This window comes from Scatophagus argus, chromosome 10 (assembly GCF_020382885.2).
Source record: "Scatophagus argus isolate fScaArg1 chromosome 10, fScaArg1.pri, whole genome shotgun sequence".
Classification (NCBI taxonomy): Eukaryota; Metazoa; Chordata; class Actinopteri; family Scatophagidae; genus Scatophagus; species Scatophagus argus.
In genome coordinates this window covers 22,925,210-22,946,876 of record NC_058502.1, presented here as the reverse complement: position 1 = coordinate 22,946,876, position 21,667 = coordinate 22,925,210, and the positions used below count along the sequence as shown (strand labels likewise).

At 39.9% G+C, this 21,667-nt stretch overlaps 1 protein-coding gene across 2 annotated transcripts in view; it reads left to right on the top strand.

Annotated features, from left to right (window-relative positions):
- Window positions 1–3,349: 3,349 nt before the first annotated feature.
- gbf1 (golgi brefeldin A resistant guanine nucleotide exchange factor 1) overlaps window positions 3,350–21,667 on the top strand; it is a 79,596-nt gene continuing 61,278 nt past the window's right edge. For both annotated transcript variants that reach the window (XM_046402615.1, XM_046402614.1), the window contains exons 1-3: window positions 3,350–3,654; window positions 7,232–7,336; window positions 8,958–9,024. In XM_046402615.1, the coding sequence (XP_046258571.1) occupies window positions 7,241–7,336; window positions 8,958–9,024 (163 nt within the window). In that variant the 5' untranslated portion in view covers window positions 3,350–3,654; window positions 7,232–7,240. The remainder of the gene's footprint in view (window positions 3,655–7,231; window positions 7,337–8,957; window positions 9,025–21,667) is intronic.

The window sequence follows — 21,667 nt, the reverse complement described above, 5'->3', positions numbered from 1 at the left end:
TTTTCTTCTTCCAGATCTTTCAAACAAGAGCATACTCGCCAAATATGACACAACCGTTTTGCAACACGGAGCATATTACATTGTCTGGGTTTATGTTTGTATGTTTCTTAAAGCCAAAATGCAAATACTTTGTCTTCTTACCAGACAACAGATTAGACAGATTATAAATTTACACTACAAGACAAGCAGAAACACAACATGACATAGGTACCACTCACTTAAGCTTAAAACCCTCATTTGACAAAGTGGTGTAAATGTGTAATAAATGTGCAATTTTGGTGTTTTGTCTTGAGGATTTTTAGATAAATGGGATTTAAAAATTAGAGAAATCTGGCTGCTCTTTTTCTCATGTCTGTAATTAATGATGAACAGGCTTCTGTCCAAGATACTAGCTTACATAAATATTTTCTGTTAGGATGAAGAAAATGTAATCAAGAGAAATCCAGCTGTTTCATATGCAGCTGAACAGGGATGGGACAGGGATATGGTGGCTCAAATGAGGATATGTAACACAACGTCATGCTTATTAAAGATTAGAACAGTATTGTTTGACTACTGATTCTTATAACAATGATAATTAATTAGCTTGTGACTGCACGTCTGATTCCAACATGTGGAATGGTTTTCTGTACTATTCTGTGAGCAATTTGCAAATGTATATGCAAGTGTGTGAAAAACACACAAAGAAAAGTGTGAAATCCTCAGTGGTGCAGGTGTGTCTGCCACTGTGGAAAAAGACATGTGTATTTGCAGATGAAATGTTGCAATTATAAATCCCACAGGTGATCAAACACTTTGCAAAGAGCAAACAGAGGTCTGACACGAGTAGATTTGACATGCTTTAAACACGGAGCAATACTTTTGAGTGTAGGTGTTGAGCAAATGGCTGCTTCTGATTCCGCAGAGAGATAACAGATAGTAAGGCAAACAGACATACATTGTTTTGCAATTGATTGTTCAGTCACTGGACTTGATTCTCTCATTCTCGAAAGGCCTCAAAATGATGAAAAGTCTGTTTTTGCTCTCTTCTTTATTTTGAAACAAAGCAAAAGAAAACAAAAAAAGCTACCAAGGACACCTAATATGTATAATCAAACCATCTATTACTACCCCAGACAAAAACATATCCTGTCACTCAGCATTCCATCCACGTCATAATAAAAAAGAAACCTTAAAAATACTGCATCAAGGGGAAAAATACCTCTGTGCATTGACAGATAAAGAGTAAATTGCTTTAATTTAACTGGCACTTTAAGTTAAGTTTAAGTCCTTCAACAATGTGGATACAAACCAATGTTGCCTCTCGCAAGTACATCATCTTCATCAAATGATGAAGATGAACTGCTTAGAATTCAACATTAGGAAACATTGAGAGACTGAGAGCGAAGTCTGAATGATAAGTTTTCAGTGTGCAGCAGAAGATTCTGCTGTCCTAAAATCAATAGGGAGCCAAGACAGCAAACAGTCTGGATTTTGTTGAGCAGTAGGCGGGTCCACACAAAGACTTCATGGTTTCAGATTCAGCCAAACTGCGCAACATGAATCACTGTGCTTCTAATGCATTTCAGGAGCTAGATCAGCTCAGGGGAACACTACACCAGGAAGGCAGCAAGGATCCCAGATGAGACACTGAAAGAACAACAGAAACAGACGCCATCAGCACTCTGTGAAGAGCAAAACCCTTCCCGGCGTCCACTTGGGAAGAGGCCAAAGGTCATCGACCACGATGAAGAGTTAAGAGTTTTTGGCAAGCCTTTTCTATAGGCTTAGGATGAAAATTTGAATCAGACATTAATCATCAAATTAGCTCTAGATAAACTGGTGGTCGCCACTGAGTGTGTGGCCAACAGCCGCTCTGACTTGATTTCCGTTCTGGACTCAGATAACACGCAGAGGGCACAAAACAAGCGCCCCGAGGCACAGCCGCATTCCTAGGAGAAAAGAGAGACAACAAATTTGTAGCTTTGATAAGCTCCCTTTACTTGACTGGGCACACCACTGTGTGTGAGAGACCTTTGTCATCTTATGCCACTGTTCCCAGGAGAAGAAGGCCATTCGAAGAAAAGCTAGCCAGACAAAACAATTGAGCAACATGTACAGTAATAAGATCCATGTCCAACTATATTACTCTCAAGTAATCGCCTAACAGTGTGCTGAGTCCAATAAGGTGAGGGGCTTGCTGAGAACCTATGAGGAGATTCACTGTGACCTGTGACTATGAAGTCCTGAGAAAAACCTGATAGAGTAACAAAGGTCTGAAATATGTATATATATTGTGTGTGTATATATATATATATATATATATATATATATATTCTTGGATGCTCCATATTTGGTATATGGTGGTATTTTAGATAGATAGATAGACAGACAGACAGATAGATAGATAGATAGATAGCTAGATAGATAGATAGATAGATAGATAGATAGATACTTTATTGATCGCGAGGAAAATTCAAGCATCCAGTAGCACATTACAGCAGTAAGTAAACCAAAGTTATTTGGGCTGTCATGGCTGTCATTATGAGGAAATTATATTATTATTAAATATGAGGACCTATCCACCACTGAAAATTGCACTAAAGCATATTTGCATGGTGGCCATGGTTTGGCTTTGTCCATTGAGCCCTCTCCTCTTAGACTTCACCATCTACCAGTTTGTGACTGCACAATGGAATTCTGGGAAAATCATGGGTGTTGAAAAGAGAGTTAAAGTCACAATCCGTCTTTATATCTGAATAATTCAGTACTTTATCTGTCCAACCCTAGCATCTCTATTCTGAAGGCATTAGAAATGATAACTTTAAAAGAGTGCCTTTATTGTGTTCTCTGCTATACAAATGATTAACTCCCTGCCACTTGATCATATTACTGTGGTTTGGAGTGCGGACATTTGTCAATGAGATCTGAGACTGATAAATAATTAAATAATAATAATAAAAAAAATAATAAAGCCAATTTGTTGCAGGACCAAACCCACTAGGGCTCACTCTGGTGAAGGACCCATTTGTCACGTTATTTAACCACAGAGAAGAATTATTGCACTGAGACACACCGATAGTAAATTGTCAGCGTAAGGTTGCTCTCGTCATTGGTGATGCAGATGCTTTCGTCATCAACTCGGCGCAACCAACCTTTACTCCGCTATAGCTACCTTTGTCCCGCCCTGATATGACTGAGACACAAGTAATATTTTCTTTTTCTGACAATTTCTGTGCTTTAAAAAAGTCACTGGCACTAATACAGCCTGGACTTGAATCGTCTAATATTTACGTATGTCTGAAAGCCCTATATCAGCCTTAAAATGATCAGTTTAGTGGCCTGTCAATCAATCCTGAGTTATCAAGCTAAGCTGAGACTGCAGAGCTTTTCCACGTCAGTGTGTTTACCAAGACCAGATTGACAGCTGCAGGAAGGTGTTCAGTTTATTCACTTATGGAGCGTTTTTTTGAACAGTGAATTAATAAAAGGTGTTTTGGAATATTACGTTATCGCGCACTGGAATGTCCGACATTTTTGGTTTGTTTTTTTGTCGTTGTGAACTGAACTTTGGGCTTCTTCATTCACTGTTGGCTGGCTAGCCTGCTAGCTTGCTGAGCTGAGCTAGTATTAGCTGCAGCAGGACTCCGTCTTTGAAATAACAGCCACATACAGGTAATATATGTATTCTAGACAGCCAGAAAAGCGTGTTTATATACCTGTCAACAGCCGATTTGTTTTATCAAACAAGGAAATTAATTCCTGGTGTCTGAGAGGACAAACGCTGACGACACATCTACCTTTAGCCGGTTGACACGCTAGCTAGTTGAGCGAGGCAGTTGGCTGTCATGTTTCAGGGCAGATAATTTATCTTTTTATGCAACAAATTTATAAACTCTTCATTGCCTTGATAGATATTAACTATATTGTAATCACGTGTTCTGTTATTGTGTTTTTGTCCAAGAGGAATGTCAGCAGTCTTTCAACACATTAGTGTGCTAAAGGACTAGCCCGTTAGCTTTGCCTGTGAGTAGTCGCTACTAGGTCTAATTAACCCAAGAGCACCTTCCTAGCTCATCTGACAGCCAACCTCCTGGGTTGTCTCACTTGCTTTTGGTTTATAATTGTGTTATGTTGTACTTATAGGCGAACACGTACTGAGGGATTCATCCCCACTATGTTAGATTCTGGATGCTAGTGGCTTGGCTTTTGTTGGCTGTTGTATTACTAGCGAGGTCTGAGCAGAGATGTTGTGCTTGGCTATTGTGACAGCCACCTGGTTGTTATCAGAGGCCAACATGAACTGTCAGCTTTAGAAGGCCTAAAGTTTATTCAGCAACAATGATTCATGCGCTACATTGCTACCCTGACCGTCAGCATCACTAGGAACGTTATCATGCAAAGATCGATGTTGAAAATATAATTTTTAAAATAAACGGTCTCTTAAACACTTTATATTCTGGGTATCTAATATTTCTAACGGCAGGCAGTGTCGAAACAGATGTGGTCATTTAATTGTGGTACTGATAGGGAGGGACGACATGAAAACATACAGAATTTTGTATTGTTTTGACTGCATCATAAATGGGTAGAAAGTGCTAAGTAATATAATTTGAGAATTCAGAATCAACAAATTTGATTAGTTGTTGGAGACATTCATTAAGAAGGCCACAGTGTACAGATTATGAAGCCCTCTTACACAAACATGACATTAATGGATTTGTCCTTAAAGATTCAAGGGAAGGTGTAAAACTGATTTGGACCTGATTTTTGTTTTTATGATTTCATGTGAAACACACGGTTTTACATCATGCTTATGACTTGAGTATTAGATGGGTGTCTGCTTCTGAGGGGGAGGTCGCAACCCCCTCACCCTTTTTTTTCCTCTATATGTATGAGACTGGTCAGTGTGGAGTGATTGTATAGAGTAAAAGCCACCAATTACATAATAATGTCTGTAAGTAAAAAGAATCCCCCCCCTCCCCCTCCCCCGGGGATTAATAACTGAATTCTGATTCTGATCTGAACAAGTCTGCAGCAGTGGCAGCTTGTCATTATCCACAACCGTTAAGCAAATCCAGATGTAAGGTTCAGGAGCAGCACAGTGGCCGTCTCACAGTAAGAAGGTTCTGTGGGGTTTGCATGTTCTAACTGGGGTTTCCTCCAGTTGCTACACAGCTATTTGTCAGCTGTGTGATGATTGGCAACCTGTCCAGGTGTACCCCATGTCCCTCCCAATGTCCTCCGTGACCGGCTCCAGCTCCCCACAACCCTCCAAAGGATAAGCGCTTATAGATAACATGCATGTGTCTGCCGCTTGACTAGTAATGGATTTTAAGAAATGCAGAGTGCCATGTGCAGATGTGAGTGTCACTTGATACATAGTGACACAGGACTCAGAAGCATAGAGTCAGATTGGAATTGACGGTTTAAAAAACTTAATCGGTACATCCTTAGTGAGGACTCATTTATATGACAGTCTTATCAGCTTTAAACCTGTTCCTCTGTCCCTATTGCCTAGCCTATACCTATCATACCTTCATCCTTATCATTTTGAATACGCTGCTTACCATGAATTTACAAGAGGGTGGCCCCAGTCACCTGCTCTCAACACTCATAAATCTTCCAGTAAAGTAAGAGTATTATCTTGCATGGCTTTCATGACACAAGGAAAAAGGTTAATCCAACCATTTTGAGCTGTGGTACTTGTTCAATATGAACAGGATGTCATTTTATTCTGTTTGGTTATCTGTATTGGTTTTATATTCTCTGTTCATTTGAGACTGAAAGCTCATACAGTCCTGATTCTAAAAACTTTGGATTGCTGTGTGAAATGTAAATAAAAATAGAATACAATAATTTCAAACAGTTTTAACATAAAATTTGTGTTCCTGAGCCTGTGGAATAACATCCTTTATGCAGTTGTGTGTTTTACAAAATGGTGAACCTTGGTCCATCCTTGCTTGTGATTGACTGAACCTTTCAAGGATGTCTTTTTAATACCCAGTCCTCATATTATCACCTGTTACCAATGAACCTTTTTATCTGTGGAATATTCCAAACAGGTGTTTTTTGAGCTTTCCACAACATTCACAGCTTGTTGTTGCTTCTGTCCTCTTTTGCTTTTTGTAAACAAGCGTTTATTTAGAAAAATCAATCAAGCAGATTTCATAAAACCTAAAGAGATTGTCTTTGTACTGTTTTCCATTGAGGATCTATCAAAACGGATTAGCAAAACAACACATTGTAGTTTATTTTTGTTTTTCACAGCATCTCAACTTTATTTTGGAATTTTCATATACTTTATACAGTATTTCAAATTTTCATATTAGATATGTTAAATCTAAATGACTGTTTATCCATGTTTCAGAATGGTTTCTTATGTACCTACATGAATTACTGTTGCTTACTTGCTTTTCATTGGTGGCTTAGTAGTCAGTATACTGGCTACCTAGTGACCGTGTCACTGTCCCTACAACCAGCTGTCCTTTCAACAGCACAGACAGCAGAAGGGCAGATTAGCCCCTTTGGCATATAGTACCCAGTATATTACTGGGATAACCTTTCAGGGACTGCTAGCAGTGCACAAAGAGCTGTTTCTCTCTGCTGGCAGGGTTGTTATATTTAATATTCAGCAGGCCGTTTAGGGCAACTGTAAACAACAACTGTTGTGGATTCAAGTACGTCATCAGTGGAGTCTTATGATTGGTTGCCTCGCTCCGTGTGAAAGTGTCTTTTGTCAGATGGACATAACCCTTGTCCCTGTATTGTTGCCGGTTTCATTCACAACATGCATTTTGTATTTTGTTACAAAATGCATGTTGCACTTTGTAGCATTTGTTACTCGGTCATGAGGTGGGAAATTGGTGGGTACAGATTTCCTGCTCTCGTTCACACCTGACCCCATGCAGGAAATGTTCCTTAACAATGCATGTGTGAAAGGATAATGGATAGCAGAAACTCAGTCGAGTTCCTTACAGGAAGAAACTGTGTTGTCATAACTTGTTTTTATTTACTGAATCATCTGTTTTTATTTCCTCTGTCCACTGTAGCTTAATGCCCATGGTCAAACCAGAAAGCTCATTATGAAATTGAGCCTTTATGTGTCATTAGAAATCTTAGCCATTTCAGGTCATCTGCTGTGCCAGACTGTAATAAAATATAAAGATATCCCTAACAACGATAAGGATGTGATCTGACTACTACTTGAGTTTCTGCCAAAATCAACCATCATCTATATATTTTTTGTCAGGAAAGCACTATGGTTGACAAGAAAATCTACATCGTCCAGGGTGAAATTGGTACTGTTGTTGGAGCTATCAAGAGGAACTCCAGATGGAATACTCACACTCCACTGGTAAGTTATATTTGTATTATATTTTCAGATTTTAGTTGTTATTCTATTCTATTTTTACTAGAAACGTCAGCTCCTTGGCAAACCCCAGTGAGCTACTGATTTATTTAGGTTTTTATAGTTAAATGAGGAGGTAGATAATTGCTTGTGCATGCGGTGCTTTCTATGTGAGTGTCAAGAATAAATATAGGCAAAAGTTCAGCTCAAAACAGTGCGTTGTGTTGCGTAGCTTGCAGTCAGTTAGGACATTCCAATTGAAAACAAATACGATCGAAATGATTTTGTCACTGACTATCCAGATCTCAAGGGCCCTCACAGCAAAGACACATTCCCTTTTGGTATAAAATCTAAACACAGGCACAACTGGCAAGACAGGAAAGCTGTCTTGGAAGTTGTACCTACCAGAAGAAGTCACATGCTGTCTAATTGTACAGCGCTCTTGAGTATAATTGCAATACCATTTAAATTGCATGCACCTCATGCACTGACGAGTTCTGTATTGTATGCTGCCTGGCTGGACTGCTCAGTGTGACTCATTCAATTTCACGTGGAATAGTGCAGTGGTTAATTTTTTTTTGCCTCTCAGTTGAGGTTCATTTTCCACCAAGAGTCAATTTCACATGCTTTCAGAAGATGTGTTAACTTTAAATACTGCCATGTGACTGAAAATTGACTGACTGGAATCAGTTGTTGAATGTAGATGAAATCGTTTGAACTAGCCTATATTTAAGTTCCTGATGACCTGGGGCAGTTGTAAGCATTTTTGATTTTGATGTAATTTCTCAAAAATATCTTGAAATATTTGCACACAGTCTTTATGTACTTATATGTGCGTTGTTCTTGTTATCAGTCATCAAATGTCACAATATTGACTTAAACACTAGAAGCCAGATGTTGCATATAGAGATGATTGGATACCTGCATTTGGATCTGTGTCTGTACTGGTACCAGATCTTTTCTTTATTATTATTATTATCATTGTTGTTGTTGATGGTGGTGGTGGTGATGATGTTGCTATTGTTGCTGGTGGATTATGTGTAAGGTTACATAGTTTAGTGGTAAAACATCCTGTCGGTTGATGTTGACGGACTTGGATTCACATGCAGTCAGAAAGGTTTATGCTTCCTTTTCAGGTTCTCTTTTATTTGAGGAGTGATCAGGGGTGTGGAATTGAAATATTTCTTTATTGTTTTGAGTGGCACAGTGGTATTTAGATATTATATCCCGTTATTACATTTATTATTCATTGACCTGCTCAGACACATTATACTTGCCTGAACCCAGAGTTTGCATGGCCCAGACAAACAGGCAAGCTTGAATGTTGTGCCCTGCAACAGTGTTAGCATCCTTGACTACCAGCTCTTCTGGTTATGAACTCTAGATTGGTAATGTCTTCAGAACATCACAGAATCAGCCATTTATTTCTGTTTTTATGCAGAATATAAGTGAGTATATATAATATAAGTATAAGAATATAAGTCATCAAGTGTGGTGTGCTGTGTTGGTTGGTTTAATAGCATGCTTTCAACCTAATACATCCTGAAAGTCAGCTACTCTAAACAAGTGGTATCATAGATGTCATTGTACTTTCAGGTTAAAGTGTTTTTTTTTTCTCTATGCACAGGATGAAGAACAGGACCCGCTACTTAACAGCTTTGGCCACCTGAAGGAAGTACTCAACAATATAAAAGGTGTGTGGGACTAGGGGATGTTGGGCAAGTGTAAGGTGATGGGATCACTAGTTAGTTATGCAGTGTGTTCATCAAAGATTTCACCGACGAAAAGCTGTCGGTATGTTTCTTTTGTCTTTCAGTGTTCCTTGTTTTAACGCATTAATTGACAAAAAAACCATCAGTGAGTTAGCACTGTAAGTTTGAGCATACTCCTACGATTCCTTTCACAGTCTGTCTTTTGACCTTTTTGTCTGGTTTAGTTGGTGGTTCAGTTTACTTTTCATTGTTTCAAACTAAAGGTTACAAATTGAGATAATGATAAACTCTTGACTGATTGGGGAACATTGGTCTCTGTCACTGGCTGACAGATGTTCATTTCCCACCCTGAGGGTGCTGTTCTGTTGTGATACAACTACAACAGAAACAACAAGGAGTGAGAAAAGAGAACAGACAACGAGGAAATTGTTCATACAAAAAGAGTTATGAGAAGTACTGTGTAAATTCTGACCTCTGCCTAGTTACACTACAGTGTGGTGCACATGCACAGCAGCTGCTCCGCACTCCTTTAACAGCCTGTCAAGTCTCATGTTTTACCTATCAGACCTGGAAGTTTTAATGCTTTGACACTGTCAAAGAAATAAGTGTTGGGTCATAATTAGAGCTGAAACTATTTAATTGATTAGTCTTTTGTCAGGAAAATAATGTGGAACTATTTAGATAATTTATTATAGTTTTTCAAGTAAATATGTCAAGAATTTCCTGGTTCCAGTGTCTCAGTTGTGAAGATTTGCAGCTGTTCTTTTGTCTCATATGATAGTAATTTGAAACTTTTGGGGTTTTGGTCCATTGGCTGGACATTGTATTTGATTCTAATCGCACTGTCACTAATTGCAGTGACTGATCATTCATGAGTCCAAGTGTGTGTAAATGCAGTGGTGCCTGTCTGACAGCCTCCCTTTTATGAGAGAATCCTAAACTGGCTTTGAGGACAATTGTAGATGTTGTAATGCTTTAGCAATGAGAGTCCTGGCAGCTCCCACAGCCCCACAGCCTTACAGCTCTAGTAGGAGAATTCATAAGCAATGGGAAAGATGCAACACATGGAGCTGCACAGTCCGAGCCCCCACTGCTGCTGCCTTCCTCCAGGGAATGGTTCTGCCACTGTGAGATGGACAGGCACTGCTGGCTGAGAAGGAATCCACTGCACCGGTTAACCCTCCGCTTCCCTTCTTCTTTTTGTCTTTAACCCTTTCTTCTCAGCCTTCAAAGCCCATGTTCCTTTGTTACCCTCACCTAAACTTATTCAGTTACTGAATGAAGTTCAAATATAAAATTGAAATATTTTTTCAGCGTTTCTTAGGACATTTGCATGAAGTAATGAGTCCACGTCAAGGATCTTTGAAAGCCTTTGCATCCCTAAGCCCAAATCCCACCCGGTCTCTCAGATGTTACATTCGTACCCTGATGAGAGACAAAAAGGAGATCAAATAACTACAGTAGAACTGAATTATATGCTTGACAGACAGATCAATTTGTTTTCTTTTTTCAGAAGCATAACAACCCAAAACATTGCTGTACCTGTCTCACTCACAAACAGCAATATTTTGGTAGTAAATCTTGCAGGTGGGCTGTTTCGCTGCTGCTCTGAGATTTTGCAGTGGCCCAGCTGTCTGCTTAATGAAAGCAGAGTAATTCCATTCACTCTGCTGTGTATCTCTGCTCCCTCTGACAACAAAGACCAACCGACAATAGAAATCTGAATTAGGTTCCTCGACTTCTCTCTGGTTCTCTTCTCTTTCTTTCTGTCTTTCTCTGTTGCTTTCTCTGTGTGGCTGAGGGTTTCACTGCTCTGGATTTCCTGTTCTGTTGTAACTTGCGTGATTGACAGAACCATGTGCCATAGAGCTGGAGAGTAGTGCAGCTGGAAGTATATCATCTGCAATTTTAGTTGGGTAAATATAGCAGAGAGTCTTGTCAAGCAGAGAGATAAATTGTTCTGGGAAAGGAAGTGTTGTCTTTCTTTTCTGAAAGTGGAGGGGGGGAAAGTTTCCATCAACTCCTGGAAAATGTGGTTCTCTCGACTCACGAACAATGAGAGCACAGATGAAGAAGCTGGGCCTATGATGGACCATATGTTGGGATGCCTCAGCTCCACCTTGCTCAGTCAGCCAGGCAAATCAGTCACAGGAAGCAGGAGCCTTTTCTCTGATTCAAATGGGCTGGTTTGGATTTAGCCTGATGGCAAATGCCCCATCCCTAACCTTATTGGACCCACATAATTGAGTGCTTTCCACAGCATCTGTCTTTAAATGTGCTCTGGCTTCTTTTCTGTCTGACAAAGGGTCTTCGGTTTTAAGGTTATAAAACAGGGATACATATAATAGGTTTATTTAAAAAAATATATGACAGTATATCAAAGATTCAGCCCCTCTGTATATTCCATAAATGGTGACCATATTTCAGTAAACTTGTCATAGGACCTGCAGAGTGTATGTCTTATTTTCTCAAGTTGCATTAAGGATCTCACTTCCTGTATCCATCTCTTCAATGGGAAGTGTTTGTTTGTTTTCCGGTTTATAAAATCAGTCTGCATGCCATGAAGCTACTCCATGCTTCTTTTTTTTTCCATTGGTATTGTTGAAGGTAGTGTTGAGTGGGCAGGGGTCAACTACCTTTCACATAGAAGTGAAAGGTAGTTGAACACAGCAGACCAGAAGTTGACTAGTGAGGGACAGGACCAGCATAGAAAGTGGCATACGCACATTTTAAGACCTTTGCTACACCCTGAAATCAAGCTAAGTACTGAGCCACATTAACACCAGATTTTTTAATGGTTAACAACACAATCACCTTGTTTCTTAAATCTTCATATTATAGTGATGCTCATTTTAGGTGAGAGTGCTTAGTCTTAACATAGGCACTACATTACACAAACTGCATGAACTTCCATTATCAACTGCCAGATATAGGAATTCAGAGAAAGTCTTACTGTCTAACAACTGAAGCATTGTTTTAAGCTATAAATTGAGTCTTTGTCTCTTACCTGACATTGACAGGAGGTCTCTCCTGTATAGGATTGTCATCACACAGACAAATCTGTCTCAATCTCTTGTTGAATAATACTGTAGATTTATTTTACTGCTGGACTGCACCTCAGAGATAAGAGAGCGTGGAGAACAGCCTTACTGACATATATTTTATTTCATCTCCTGCTCAGTTGCACCTTTTTTATGCAGAAGTCACTGAGCTTCAGCTTCTGAAATCTTCAATTCTTTTCTTCCATCCTCCTCTCCCGTCAACCCCCTCTGCTGCAGCGAAGGTCAGATTTTTGACAAGTCTGTGAAAGAAACAGCCTGCTCCTAAATCCCTTCATTTTTATTCATACAAATACAGGTTTAGAGCCCCTTGCAGCCCCCCAGACAGAGAGGCAGAGTGGCCTTTTGACTGACAGCTTTCTCCTTTTCATCCAAACACTAACGAAATTCACAAGCACACCTCTAATTGACTTGAATCACCGGCACTGCACCAGAGGTAGACATCAGGGGGCATGGCAGTGGATTTGCAGAATGAACATTGTGGAGGATGATTTGATTACTCTCCAGCTGACCTTTACGATAATTATCCTGGTTTCGTCAAAGCTAGTAGCACCCAAAGCACAAAGTAGAGCTCATTTGCGTGGAATAGTAGAATTTTGACAAAAATAATCTATTTATTATGGGCTCTGACAGACCAAGCAGCCACTGGCCAATGACCAATGTTGGGCAGTTAGTGAGTGTCTGTGGTCCTAGTTTTTGTGGTGTATCCCTCACCGTTGGTGCGAGTTGAAAAGCCTTTCAGTGAGAGAAATCCTTTTGATTGGCTGTTGAGTGAAGCGAGTCAGTGCGTGAGGAGAGAAACGGAAGTGAGGAAAGCAAGCAAACAACGAGAAGGCGCATTTTTCGGTGATTCCAATGCATGGATATTTTCACAACAAAATGGCCATCTGGAATGAAGCCACTGAAGACCAACTGAAAGCATCTCAGTGGTGAGTGAGAGTGGTGTGAAAGGCAAATGCTGCTTGATTACTAATGGTCGTGATGCAATACAGACTCCAACTACAGACCACCTCCTGGTTGGAGAGTTATTTCCTTCCACAAAGGTGCAGAACGTATGTGCTAGCTGGCCATTGGCTGTAGCCTTTATGGTACGTTCAAGTGCAACTTTATGGCCCGATGTGAGGTGATGCATAGTTGTAGTTCTTGATTTGGTGCATCTAGTGCTTCTGAGGTTCTTTAAGGCCCCAAAAGGTAATGCAATAATTCATTAACAATGTGCAAAAAAATTGCGAAACAGAGTGGCATTCTAAAATGATGCATGTCTTGTGACAGGTTTTACTTTTGTTTTCACACAGCCTAATCCAAGCATTACTTACAACCTCACTAATTCCTCACATTTTATCATCATGTCAGTCATCAAGAGAGAATGCATACATGCTGTCCCTTTCAGTCTTATTTCAAGGTCAAGTGTGAAATGTGTGTCGTCTCAGTCCCCAGCTGTGCTCAGACTGGCACTACTAGGTCTCTGGGGGTCAGAGCCCGAGCACTTAGGACCTGGTTGTGTTCTTTTACCCACTTCCACCCTCTCACCCCTCCCTTTCTCTTCGCTGCCACCTGATCTTTTCACATATATATCACTCCCAATTGAACCAGCAGAAGGCAGCTGGCAAATGCCGAGTAGGAGAGCCATAATTCATGTTGCTCAGTCACTTATGCAAATATGTTTACTCATGAAGGCAGTCTGAGCAAGGAGAATCTGCCTCATGCAAATTCTTGACATGTCTGCCACGCGGTCCTGGTGTCCCATAGCTTTACGCCGGAGATCATGTGTTAGATTTTAATCCTGCTCTGAGTGTCATTTTTACGATATGGTCAAAAGACAATAAATTGACTGGCTGGAGTTAGTGCTTGTCAGAAGTACTTGGGCTTTGACCTTGGACAGACTTGGATAAATGAATCCCTTCACATTTATTCATACACATAGAAAAATATAATTGGTTGAAACTTTAATTATTGCCATTATGTATTAATATGTATGATTTCATTTTCTTCTAAATTATGTTCATGGTTAATTGGATGTTATGAGTGTTGATTTTCTATCAATAAAGTAATCATTTGAGCTGTAGAATATGGCTTGGTTAAGGTTACAGCAATGCACAAATGATTGTTGTTTTTTTTTTTTGATAATTGTTTAATATGAAACACACAGTCACACACGTACAATTTTATGGAATATTTAATTCAATTTTCAATTCAGTTTATTTATATAGCGCCAATTCACAACAGAAGTTATCTCATGACACTTTCCAATAGAGCACGTCTAGACCAAACTCTTTAATTAAACTGTAATTAAACTACAGAGAGCCCAACATTCCCCCTTGAGCAAGCACTTGGTGACAGTGGTGAGGAAAAACTGCCTTTTAGAAGGCAGAAACCTCGGAGCAGACCCCGGCTCAAGATGGGCGGCCATCTGCCTTGACTGGTTATGTTATGTAGCCAAATTATGTTATTGTGATTGCTTTGTGTAGCTTGGTTTGTGCATGTGTACAAAACCTGTAGTGACTTCAGTTCTAAGGAAGGAATTGATGTGATATTAGTCCCTGCACACTTGTTGGACTTAGGTGTCATCACAGTGGATAAAGGTGGCCTTGCTTACTTTGATTGTCACAATGAATTCATTTTTTGTAAGCGCTCTCATAAGCCTTTCCTCTGCATTGAGAGGAAATGCTGCTCTGCTTCACAAAATCTGCAACTGCAGTCAATTCAGATGCATTTACTGCATGATTCTCCGTCACATTGTCTGGGGAATTGTACCGTCATTGACCCTTAGATGCTGATGGCCAACATGAATACATCCTAAGTTAGCCTTGTTGAGAATATTGCAAAAAACAGTGAGAATGAGAACAGATTGATAGCTACAAAGATTGAGCTTCCAGTTGTAAGCAGGCAAGAAATAAAAACTGTAAAAATGAATTTGTTTCACTCAAATTCAGAGGACACAACAAATGTAGACACAAAAATTGCTGGACAAAATTGGGTAACATGTTATCCCATAATTGCTGCGATTTTGGTGGTGATATGACTTATAGTATGGACGTTGTAGGCACTTCAACCCCCTATGACTGGCTAAAGATGATGTGATGATGATAGTAGGGCTGATTTTCAAATGTTTAAAATAAAACTTTTCTCTGAGCTGAAATAAAGATTACTGGAAATTTAAACCTCCATTTTTTTTGTTAATTTGAGTGATCATACAGTGTAGCCCGAGTCCCACGTCTCAGTCACTGTTAAATGAATGTGACGTTATCAGAGAGAATATAAATACCAGCTGCATCTCTGTGTTGTGATTGACAGTTGATGGGAGGCGCTGTGGATTATACAGGTGTTAGAGAGTGGTGAGTCTTTAGCCTACCAGTCGTAAAAGTCCCCATCTAAAGAGCTATGATTAATCGGAGTGGCTCCCCCTCTCCAGACAGGCTGCCACCTAGTGCTGGTTAGTAGCTGTAAATCTGGCCAGTTAACAGTGCCCTAACCGAGGACTGACAGGCAGGGCTTAGGCCCAGTGTGAAGAGGGGATGCAACTGTTGTCCTGTTTCACAGGCTCTCAACAATGTGCTGAGTGGATGGAGAGTCCCAGCAGAGGGCTATTAATCATGCTGGCCGGGGTATCTGTTGGGTAGGGGGTGGTGGAGGGGGGGGGGGGGGGTCTGGCTTAGGCATGGATGGAGCTGAGGGTTAGATGGAAGAGAGGGTTGAGGGTGCCGTGGAGGGTCTATATATGCTGACAGGAACAGTGGGCAAGATGTGAACAAAACAAACTAGCCCCCATGAGCCCCATAAGAAAAGGGGAGGAGGGCAGGCTGGGCCAGGTTTTGGTCACGACAAATGTGCTTCGCATTCACACTAAATTCTCGAGCTTGCATGAAGGAGTTTCCACACAATTTTGAACTTGTTTGAATCAGATTTAGCATATTATTATTTATTCATTAATACAGAAATTCCACTAAATAGCACAGCAATCATGTGCTTATTGTCACCATATAAACTAAGTCACTGATAAAACCTGTCACTTTATACTGACCGCATCAACACAAGTTATCGCTGACCACATTATGGTTATGCAAAAGCCACTGACAAGCTACATTATACTATTTTAAATGTTGCTCAGTTTTAACCAGCTTTTAGTTCCAGTACAAATAGTAGACATTAAAATTTGTAAGCAACCATCCACATGTGTATGTGTACCACAGCTGCATTGTATATTTTATTATTATTATTATTTTATCTATCTATCTATCTATCTATCTATCTATCTATCTATCTATCTATCTATCTATCTATCTATGTGTATTATATATACATTATATATTGTAATTGTAAATAAGCCAAAATGTTATGCTAATATCTGCGTTCCACAGTATGGACAGTACTGACTGATCTGATCAGTCTAGACTGGTTAAGTTAGGGCTTAGACCCTCTCTGTCAGCTGTCACTGGATGGTGAAGATTTAGTGTTTTCCTCTGTGCAACCTAGACTGTGTTTTAATGTTCTGCTAAGTATATTCTTATGAGGTGGTAATTGGGCTTCAGCACAAGACAGATACCCCAACCCACACCTCAGCTCACTTTAGTTTATTCCTGAGCTAATGGGCTTTGAGTTCACTGTTACTTTAATTACCCTTCACTGAGTTGGGAGTATGGATAAAACAGGAGGTATTAAGGTAGGGTTTGGGATGTTTCAACACCTGTGAATCCAGTGCCTAGTCTTCAGCTGAGGCCTGTTCTAAAAACAGACTGGTGGTCTGCATGTGGTGACATGTTGATTGGCTGAACAGCATTTTTAGGATTGACTAGACAAGCTGGTATTGACAATTTCTGAAGGTGTCAAGTGTAGGTTTTCAATGTGCAAATGAGTGTGTCTCCAAGTTTAGCCCCCATGCAAGGCAAAGTTAGTGGGCATCCGAATTTTGTTGACATGACCTACAGTGTATGACTTTGTATATTTTTGGTGTGTTAGCGTCAACACTCTGTCATCTGAAATTCACATTACACACGCAGCCAATCAGCATACCTCAGCTAACTGATGGGTTCTACATCTGTTGCAACAGTTACTATCAGAGTTTTTCTGTGTTGTATGCCATACTTGAGCACAGTAGTTCTTTCTTTTGAAGATAACTGTATTAAAATTATTCTACATCAAGCTTATGTAGCGATGACATGAGATGTAAACTTTCATTTGTACCTATTCTGATCTCGTCATTTTGTGTCTCCTGACATTTGAGAGCAAGATTCAGGTCATGTCTGTTTATGAAACACCTAAATCAATTTCAATCCCTTCTATGGAATGGCTGAGTGTTAAAGTTCTTCTTTGGCCTTGGAAAAAGTAATCTGACAAAGTTATGGTATGTCAAGATCTACTATCCTTTTTCAGAGCAACATGACAATTGAGAAGTATACATCACCTCACAAAGACTGTGAGATAAGAGTATTTTGTCTTGCCCTGTCTTAATTTTCTTTAAAATGAGACAGTTTAAAGAACATATTTGAGAACTCATTAGCTAAGGTTGGACTGGGGCTAACGTTAGCATTCGACCTTGAGGAGGTTACAATTGATTTGTTCCTATATAAATAGATTGAAAAGAATTACATTGAATTTAACTTAACTTTTCCAACTGGTTAATTTCGGACTGTTAGTACGTTTTTGACTTTCCAAGATACTTTCGGTTCTTTAGAAACAGTGTATGGCTTTGTCCTAAGACTTGTGACACACTGTAGACATGTTGTGTGCTAATGCGATAAAACGGTGTACAGTACATAAGTCATGACTAGTTAAAGGCCATTCTGATGTCTGCTATGTTGCCATGCTGGTGGTTATAGAAGGTGTTTGTGGGAACACAGACTAAAATAGGCTCTTTAAATTTGCTGTCCCTTTGACAGAGCCCTGCCATTCCATATTGACAGTTATATAGGGTGAGGTCCCGTAAACTATGCTTCATATGGCTCTTTTGATTATCATAAACCTACAATGTTTTGTAGGGTGAATAGAAATGGAAAGTCAGTGGTAAAGGATAGAGGCAGTTCTGAATAAATCTCCTCTGTAGCAAAACTGGTCGAAACTAAACACACATTCCACTAGCTGTACACGCAGTACTGGTGTAGAGGTGTTGGCTGTAGAGGTGGGGTGGAGGTTTGTTGTGGTAAAAAATAAGGGCCCATATTAGTATTTCAGAGAGGCACTGTCTTGCTGTCTTGCTTGTGTGGTGCTCACATCCTTAAGCCTTTGGTGTCTCAGTGTGAATCCCACACTGCCTTGATGGACTGGGTTAATAAACCTCTCAGCAGCCATCCCTCCCACGTACACAGGCAGACAAACTGAACACACACACACACACACACACACGTCAAGTCTCTGAACGCACACAGCTGCTTGTTATTTCATGCTCCATAAGGGTGCTGTGACCACGGACATTGTAATACACATATCCAATTAGCTAAGCATTGTGTTGCTCGCTGGTGTCAAGCTGGGATTCTCACAGATTCATACATGCTCTGTTTGCTGGACATAGAATTTATTTTCTTATTAGTCTCTATAACAAACTAGTGTTTTTTTTATTTCAATAAAGAACTCACATAGAGTATGAAGTTCCATATATATGTGTGTTTATATATGAATAACTTGAACGTTTTGGGACTTGTTTGTGGTTTATTCAGGCCAGAATAAACCACGACCAAGTCAGTATAGTTTTAGCCACATTGTAGTCATTTTATGTTTGTCCAGTCTCACATAACCATTACAGATGGGTTTTTGTTAGTGACATTTTTCCCTTTTGATTTTTTTTTTTTTTTAAAGCAATATAAGCTTTCTGAAGACACAGCCGTTACCATGGTTACAGGTGTTGTTCGTGACTGTTTCACCACCATTGAAAGGTTTTTGTTTTATAATGTGTTGATGCCTTCTTGTCTAATTTTCACTGGGATTACAAATTAATTTTATTCATATACTGCATTTCTGTCAGAGGATATTTTTGGCAGTGGAGGTTATTGCTTATCAAACTGGAGACTGCTAGTAATTTTTTAACTCTTGACTTTACAACAGTACTTGCTTTATTTACCCCATTTTTATGTCATTCAATTTATTATTCAATTTTAATTCAATGACAAAAATTATAGTAGAGACACATAAATATAGTTTTTATGGTCAAGTAACCTTTTTATTTAACTTTCATTATCCGAAAAGCTTGAGAACTATTTTTCATCATGATTTTTGTGGATGAAACGACAGCATGTAGACTAATTTGCTGAATATGGAAAAGTAAAATCACTTCACAAACTGCACAACATCCATACTGTTGTCACCCCCCTGTTTGAGCTCGGAAAACAGGACACTGGCACACGGCACTCGCCTCTGAGTGGACACCCACGATTAAAAAAGGCTGGCCTATTTCTGGGCTGCAGCTGAGGGTATGAAAGAGTGTGTGCTGTAAAGGTGACATGGGTCAAAAATTTCTTGTCAGGGGATGGTGGGGGGGAGGAGGACAGGCGTGCTGGTGGGCATGTACAAAGTTGGGCGGTGGGATTAAACAGCTGGCTACATTTCGTAGCGCAAATATTGAATCAGAAAGAGGTGACACATGCAGCAGGAGTCCTTTAAACCTGTTGATGCGCCCCTTCTTAAATAGTGTGGGATCAGCGCCGCTGATAACAAATTTTAACAAAAGCTGCCCTGCTGACAGGGGGGGAGCCGAGCAGGCTGCTGTGGCCCAGCGCAGCTGACGACGAGACATGCTAACAACCGGGCACAACAAGAAGGTGTTGATTGCACTGAAAGCAAAATAGACCTGCCGATATGTGGAGCCGTGTTCGCTCTCCGCTCTCAGGCCCGCTGCACAAAGATGTAGAGAACTGGGGTTAAAGGATTCCTGTCGAAATAAGAATGGTTTTGGCCTTGTGTGTGTTCACAGTGAAGAAGATTAGGAATTCTTAACCAACGAATCAGTTTGTTGCTATTGTAGGCAGGGAATTAATTCCTGCACTCCACGAGATGTTATAAATTGTAATATGGTGTAAATTATAAAATTTCAGTAAGGCAGGTAAGACTGTCCCATCCTTGATTATTGCCTGTGTCTGCAGTTATAGTGTTTTGTGAATGCTTTGGCTCAGATGTCACAGGGTTTGCAAAACTCTTACACAAGTTGTCTTACGCATCACAAGTTGTATGTGTTCATCAATTAATTTGAATGGGGTCATTTCAGGCCATTCAGAAGCTAAGTGGGACTGTAGAGAAATGCATTAAAGCCCACTGTGCTCTGCCTCTTCCCAGTCTTATCTCTGCCTGTTCTCACAGGAAATTCAGGAAATCACTCTTTCTAGCCACACACTTGTGTATATGTTAGTTTAAAATTGTAAGCATTCCTGTTCAGCTGGTAGGAATTTGAAGGACCTGTGGTATGTGGTGGTGGGTGTCTTCTGATGGGTAAGTGGACATAGTAAATTTGAGAGGTGGCTGGGGCTCAGACACAGAGGTCAAGGAGGGGGGATGAACTTGGGAACCAGTGGGCATCAGTGTTACTGATCAAGTCAAGTATAGGTCAGACTAATCCAGGGCTCAAAGCACAGATTCTCTTAAACTTGACACCACTGATGTATTGGTCTGGGCTTTGTAATGTGTATGCTCTGAGAAAACACGCCACACAAATGTAGCTTATGAACCTTCTCTTCCAGGGGCTGTGGCATTTTGAGAAAAGGATACCACCAAGCAATTTCACTTATACTGTGAACATGACTTGTCATATGTTAATAAATGCACTACTCGTAATTCAGTGACGAAATAAAATAGAGAGAGAGAGAAGATTTATTTCATGTTTCGCTGTCGGTGTAGTTTGCTGATCTGCTGACTGACTATGAAATTCCAAAGACAGGTCAGATAAAAGAACAGAGTGCACTGCAGCTTTGCAAAAACAAAACCAAAGCCATTACAGAAAAGTCAGAAACATACATCTTTGAGTGTTTTCTCTTAGTCAAGCTTTTACAGATGCAGCTCTTTGAGGCTTTCATATTATATTGAATATAATGCATTACATAGTAATGATAAGAGAACGATGAGAGTTTTGAGTTGTTTGTGACATTTAGATAAATGTATTAGCGATATCATAATCAGGTTTTTTTGGCCCTGATCCCCATGTGAGTCCTTGTGCCATAATTTTTACTGTCATTCAGGTATTTATTCAAATGTTGGTTTATTGTCAGTAAAAAGAAATAGATAAAAAAAACATTATAGAAAATAGATAAAAAATATAGATCACACTAATGTATGAGTAATGCTCCATCCCAAGACTTGGGTCCATTGAACAAAATTATTGTGCTACCTGACACCAACAGGGACTTCATTGACATTGTATTCTAAATACATTGACAACTTTGCAGCTATAACAGCTTCCACTCCTCTGGAAAAGCTTTCCACAGGATTTTGAAGTGTTTCTGTGGGAATTTTTGCCCATTCATGCTGTATGCTGAGAACTGTGAGTTCAGGCGCTGATGTTGGACGAAAAAACCTGACTAGCAGAGGTGTTGGATGCCGTTGAGGGGTCGCGATTTAAGTTCTTCCACACCAAACTCATCCGACCATGT